Genomic DNA, 6,441 nt, shown 5'->3' with positions numbered 1-6,441 from the left:
TGGACTGAAGTGAATGAAGTTAATCGAATTAGGATTATATCAGCTTTATTGTCTATCTTATCCTCCGACAGAGTCTGATTTCCTGAGTATAGTGTTACAGGAGTTCGCCCTCGAATTCCCGATTGTCGGTACATGGAGCTTTCAATAAAGGTTCCCTGCCCAGGCAAACTCGCCTAGCAAACTGCTGGCGTCTGTGTACGGAGGTTAGGAGAGCCTGGGATTGGATAGGGCAGTGCATGCCGGGAGAAGGATGGTCTCCGAAAGGCTTTTTGGGAATTGTAGTTCTTGGAGCCGGAAGTGGGGGTGGCAGGGGTAGAGTGGCAGCTGAGGCAGCAGTCCTTGACTCTGTGGCTGTCAGGGTGTATGTAGGACGGTTCTGAGCCCACCAGCCATGGTGCCTCCCCTCTCTTGAGGGTGCTTCGGGTGCCCTGGCGGTCAAAGCGGCCTGGAGCCTCTCTCCGGCCCGGAGACGGCCTTACAGTCCGGATGCGTCCGGAGGGCGCGGGAATGGATCTTGGCGGCTGCGGCGGCGAGGAGCGTCTGCGGGAGGAGAGCAGGTGGGCTGGGAGCGGCTGGCAGTCGCGGCCGCTGCGTGCGCGGGAGCACACGGAGACTTGGCAGGGCTGGGATGACACGCAGTGCGGGGCGCGGCAGTCCGGTAGTCCGTAGAGCTACTGCTTCGAGTGACTTGTTTGGGAAGAATTTCCAAGAGGAGGGACTGGCGGGGCGAGTATAAGGACCAGGGAGGAGATGAATTTTAGGGACGGTGAGCAAGGGTGAGTATGATTCTTTGAGGGCCAGGGAAGACAGTGAAGAAACTAAGATCCAAGACTGCCGGAGGAGAGGTGGACATTGAGAGCCTGGGAGAAAGGACTGAGGTGCTGTAGTGAGATTTTATAGGCCAAAGTCTATAGATAAGAGCAGAAACAAGATTGATGCCCTGCATTAAAACTTGTGATAACCCAGACCGATTTTAAGAGTGTGCTGTAAGATATTCTGGGAGCTAAGGTTTTAGATTACAATGGCTCAGCAAGGTTAGGAAGAGATGAATGTGGGTGAGGAGGAGAGGTAGGCCTGTGGGTGAAAAGCCACTGATTGCACTGGGTGTGGGCTTGCTAAAGGGACAGAAATTGTGTGCTTGTCCTTTGTCAGTGAGATCCCGCTGCTCTGAGAGAACCTCTGTCGTTTCTTTTTTCTTCATCCCCTTTGCTTCTCCACAATGCAAACTAAGTAAGCTCAGGTTTATGTGGAATTATTGTCAGAAAGCCTTAGCTTCTTTCTAGAAATAGGGGGATTTAAATTTTATTTATTTTTTAATTTTAACAATTACACTTATTTATATATGTGTGTGTGCACACATGTGTGGAGGTTAGAGGACAACTTGGAGGAGGCAGTTCTCTCCATCCGCCATGTAGATTCTCAGAATAGAACTCAGGTGTCAGGCTTGGCAGCAAGCATCTTTACCCACAGAGCCATTTCACCAGCCCAAATTAGAATTAAAAAACAAACAAACAAAACTACTTTAGTGCCATCCTTTGGACTCCATAAAGATGTGTCTCCTACTTATTATTGCTTCATTGACAAGTGGTCTTAAGTTGTGTAAATCGTGGTAGAGTCCTTGCCTTGCATGCAGGCAGCCCTGGGTTCCACCCTCAGCATCACAAGAACAGAAGCAGGGGCTCAATCTCTTAAGAGGATGCAGAAGCAGAGGTGCAGTGGAGATGTGGTGTGAGGGAGTCTTTCTTCACACTTAGAAATCGGTTTGGTACAGTGACAGTCTCCAGAGCAGGTAAAGTCCCACGACTAGAAGCGATACATTTTACCTTAAAATATTCTTAGGGGAGAATTGAAAAGTGCCTGGGTGAAGATATTTCTGCTGTGATGTACTTTCTGCTTTTTACTTTCTTGAGTACAAAGTAGCCTGTGGCCTACTGAATTAGTCAAAGTTGGAGTTCTTGCCTGAGGTCTATGAATGGTGTATACTAAATGAAACTGGATGTCTTACTTCCCTTTTCAACTTTAGTTTCTGCTTTTGTATATTTGGCTATTTATTTTTCTCCAGATGTCTGTGAAGTGTTTTATGTAAATGGTACCCTGTAGCTGCTAAGTAAGCTTTAGGGTTATTTTGATTTTCCTGTACTATTTCATGTGGAGCAGGCTGGGTCAGATGTTTGTTTGTTTGTTTGTTTCCTCATTAAACTGGAACTGCATTAATTAGTTAATTATTCATTACTTTTTTATTATACACCAGATACTGTCTTGACAGCACTGTGAAGGTTAACTTATTGAACATCTTAACAGTTGTGTGAGGTAGCTACTATAACTATGATCACTTCCCAGATGCGGAAGCAGAGACGCACACAGGATCAGTAACTTGCCATCGTCACACAGTGAATCTGATAGAACTGAGATTCACACCTTTAATCTCTACACTCTGCTGCTGCCCCATATGATAACAGTGACAAATGCACACAGCAGTGCTAAATTATTACTGTTCTGCGATGGTCATTTAGGTGGACAGGACAACTCCTTTGCAGATACGTCTTCCTGTCAATTACCCCTGCTTCTTAACTAGAGTGCTTTAATCTAGACAACTCCAGCAGTGGGACACCCCTCTCCCACTCCCCCACCCCCCACACACACAGACACTCACTCAAACTGTTGTTGCAAGGCTTCTCTCTGTTGGTGGCTAATTAGTTCAGAGTGTGTGTTTAATGACGCTTCCTGGTACTGATGGCCTCCTTAGCTCCTTAGACAGACACTGGTGGATACATGCCTTATGTTTGAGAATTGAGGCATTGTGGCCAGGCAGGCCACTGCAAACATAATCATTTTATGGTCACTACAACACACAATGCAAAACGTCATCCTAGTGAACTAACAGCACTTGTTAAGTGTGAAAGATATACAGTTTTCCAAGCACTTGATAAAGAAATGTGCATAATTTAAACTCACCACAAACCTTTCTTCTGTTTTTGACCTCAGTTAATAGCATCTTGTACTCAGTCAACCAAGCCAGAGCCTCACAGTGAAATTTCAGACTTCTCTTTTCACTTCTTATATGCAAAGCTACAGTTGAATCCCAGCTTGTGTGCTCAACTTGCTCATAGTACGGAGTCCTGCCTCAGTGGCCTAGTGTTCTTCCCTGCTGGGAGATCATAAGAATTAAATAAAATACTGAGCTCAAGTTCCTCTGAGTATGCCTGGTATGTACTAAAGTACAAAGGGTTGTGTACTTGTGTCTGGCCTGCAGTTTCTGTGAGCTAGGTATGTTGTCCACATGCAGTGGGGTAGCTTTTTCTTCCTAGTTCCGTGGCTGCTCTGGCTAAGTCGGGCTCATGGGAGATTGGGGTGTCAACCTAGCTCTTCACTTCACCCTAGAACTGTACATAGGCTCCTCTACTGTTTTCCATGTAGCTAACTGTCTGATAGAAAATACCACTGTACTTCAGAGTGATACTTCTCTTTCCCTAGAGTTCCCTTAAATGCCAACTGTCTGCCGGAACTGTCATCTAAAGCAAGAGTCCTTCAGTTATTGCACTGTCAGCCTGGACTTTATTGAGCGGGGCAGTCTACTTGAGAGCGCGGAGTTCAGCTCAGCCCAGTGCTCAGTTTTCCTGGTGAAGTGGCCGACATAGAATTAAATAGCCATGTATACTTTAGTGACTCCAAGCACTCACTGGACCAGACCTTCCCTTCCTGTGTCCTCAGCCCGTCTGTGGCATTTTCTACTCAGTCAGCTAAGCCCGAACTTCACCATCATACTTCTCTCTTCCTCATGTCCCTTATCCAAGCAAGCACTCATTTATGTGAATTCTTCCCTAATTGTTCCTTGAATTCTTTTACCCATTTCCAGATATAATGGTTTATATTCCTTTTTAAAATCCAGGGCATAGTATTGCTTTTAGGCACAGCCAAACTTTGGTGCTGAAAAGTCAGGTGTTGTCCATCTTTCAGATGGGTCCCAGTCTGTTGGTTTCCTTCTCAGTGAGACTTTCTACAGGGAAAGCTTAGTAACTCCAGGTCTGGAGATCTCAGCAGTAGGAACAGAAAGGATGCAGTCCAGCAGGCGTTCCTCAGGCTGGCTGACTGACGTTCCTACAGTCAGGATGTAGAGTACATTGCTCAATTGGGCCTAGATTGCGCTGGACTTAGATGATGGATCCTAAGGTGGGATAAACCCTTCCTAGAACTTCATTGACCAAAATAAGTGATAAAGGTGGTTGCCCTCTGGAAAGTAACTCTGCTTTCAAAAGGCCACAGGTTCCAGGCAGGGGCAGGAGCAGGTGCACGTTCACTGGCTGACATACTCTCACAGTGGAGATTTTTCTAGTAACTATTTAACTGATTTTCCTCTCTGAATGTCCTCTCTCAGACCAAGTTTACATTAGTGTCACTTATTTAACTTTTCAGAAACAAAGTCACTATATGTTTGTTCAGAGATCCTTGATGATTTTTCCCACTCTGATTTGTATATGACAATGGAATCTTTCCAGCCATAGTGAAGGATGAAGTTTTATTGTTTGTAGGAAAAAGGCTGCTACTGAAGGTAATCATATAAAGTCAGTCTCAGGTTAACCATCCCATTGTCTCGTCCCTCATTCCTATAGTTCATACAGCACGAAGTCATAGATATACTGACGCCCTGAAAACAGAAGGACACAGGGACAGTGGGAAGGATGAGAAGGGACTGCCTGTGAGGCAGTGTGCTCTGGTACATTATACACTTGCTTGGAAGCAATCTTCTGTAATAACCAAGGGTATCGAATGGTAATAGATAGGATCCAGCAATTAAAGGAAACTAGTGTTCAGTTTGTGTTTTCGTCCCTCTGAAGCTTAGTCCCAGGCCCATGGCGTTCGGTCACCTGGACTTTTTCAGCCTTCTCTGCACTCTCACAGTATCTCCCTATCTGTGTGAAGGGCTTAGTCATCCTTCAGCAGGCCTTGCAGGCCTACTCCTTCCCACCTCTCCCTCACAGCCTACCCTTTCTCTCCTTCCATCTTCATCTCTCATCATTTCTTTTCCATTCACCTTGATGCCAGGGATTGACAATGCATAAGGACAGGTGGTAAAGAGGCAATTGCTGGATTCTTGAGCATTCTGCACAGTGTAGCTGGATTATTTGTATCAAATCCTTCCCACTCCAGCCCCTCCCCTATTCCCCTGCCTGCAAATACATCCTGGAAGCTTTCGGGGAAAGTGTGTTAGAGGGCGTGAGGGAGGTGTCAGCTGATAGCAGACACTGCGCCTCAAGCACTTGTGTCTGTTTATGACAATTTTTCAGTTCTATGGGATTGATTTTTCTTTCTCTTTTTCTTCCTTCTTTGTCATACCCTTCTCTTTAATTATTTATTTTGGTTTTTCAAGACAGGTTGTGTGTGTGTGTGTGTGTGTGTGTGTGTGTGTGTGTAGCCTTTGCTGTCCTAGAACTAGCTCTGTAGACCAGGTTGGCCTCATAAATTTAGAGATCAGCCTGCCTCTGCCTCCCAAGTGCTCGGTCAGAAGGTGCACGCCACCCCCCCTTCCACCCCCCAACCCCCCCAGCCTTACCCTTCTCTTGTAAAATCATTTCCTACATGTGTTTCATCAACTTGTTGGGTTGATCATAGCATAGTTGGCACAAGCCACATGTGGTAATTAAAATATTGATTTTAACATATTACCAAGAAGAATGGTGTATTGATAGCACAGGATCTAGGGTCCTAACAAAGCAATCATAGTGAAGTAGATTTCTTAATATCTCTGAGAAGAAGTTGAGCTAGAGCTGAACCTGAATCCCTGTGTGAGGAGAGATGTCCTAAGTATGAGGATCTGATAAATAAAACACCAGAAGTCCCAGTGAGGTGAACACACTGGTGATGGACTACACTAAGTAGACTTTATCGCATTTAGATTGAGGGATCTAGTAGGAAAGTATTTAGATTGAGACCAAGTGATAGTGTATGAACTCCACACTAAGGGGCTTGTATGTCATATGTCAGCCATGGTTATAGTCCCTAGTGTAAGGAATTCTGCCTTTTGTTAAATATTCTCATTGTTGAAATTCAGTAACCCAGTATCATTCAAGTTTGGTATGATTGGTGAGGTGTTTGTTGACTCGGTCTAAGTTATAAAGTTGTGTAGAGATACTGCCCATTTCTTCCTTGATATGAAGATGCTATCAGAAAGAACAGGCAGGCCAATGGCTAGGGTCTCCTGCTACCTCAAAGTTGAGAGACTGTACAATAGAGTCAAATATGGTCTTCCATAAGGGTAGTATCTGAGAAGCATAAATCCTTAATCATGAAATCTAAAAATTAAATACTATGTAATTAAAACAATATATATATCCAGATATGAAGAAATGTTTTTTTTCTTTTTTCTTTTTTTTCATTAGATATTTTCTTTATTTACATGTAAATTTGTCCATTCCCAGTTTCCCCTCCAAAAAACAAAGAAAC

At 44.5% G+C, this 6,441-nt stretch overlaps 1 protein-coding gene across 1 annotated transcript in view; it reads left to right on the top strand.

Moving 5' to 3' along the window:
* The first annotated feature begins 305 nt into the window (after window positions 1-305).
* Rubcn (rubicon autophagy regulator) overlaps window positions 306-6,441 on the top strand; it is a 55,412-nt gene continuing 49,276 nt past the window's right edge. Inside the window, exon 1 of the mRNA XM_031364605.1 lies at window positions 306-557. Within this exon, the coding sequence (XP_031220465.1) occupies window positions 487-557 (71 nt within the window). The 5' untranslated portion in view covers window positions 306-486. The remainder of the gene's footprint in view (window positions 558-6,441) is intronic.

This window comes from Mastomys coucha, unplaced genomic scaffold (assembly GCF_008632895.1).
Source record: "Mastomys coucha isolate ucsf_1 unplaced genomic scaffold, UCSF_Mcou_1 pScaffold12, whole genome shotgun sequence".
Taxonomy (NCBI): Eukaryota; Metazoa; Chordata; class Mammalia; order Rodentia; family Muridae; genus Mastomys; species Mastomys coucha.
The sequence above is the reverse complement of the archived record's forward strand: the minus strand, read 5'-3'. Positions and strand labels throughout refer to the sequence as shown.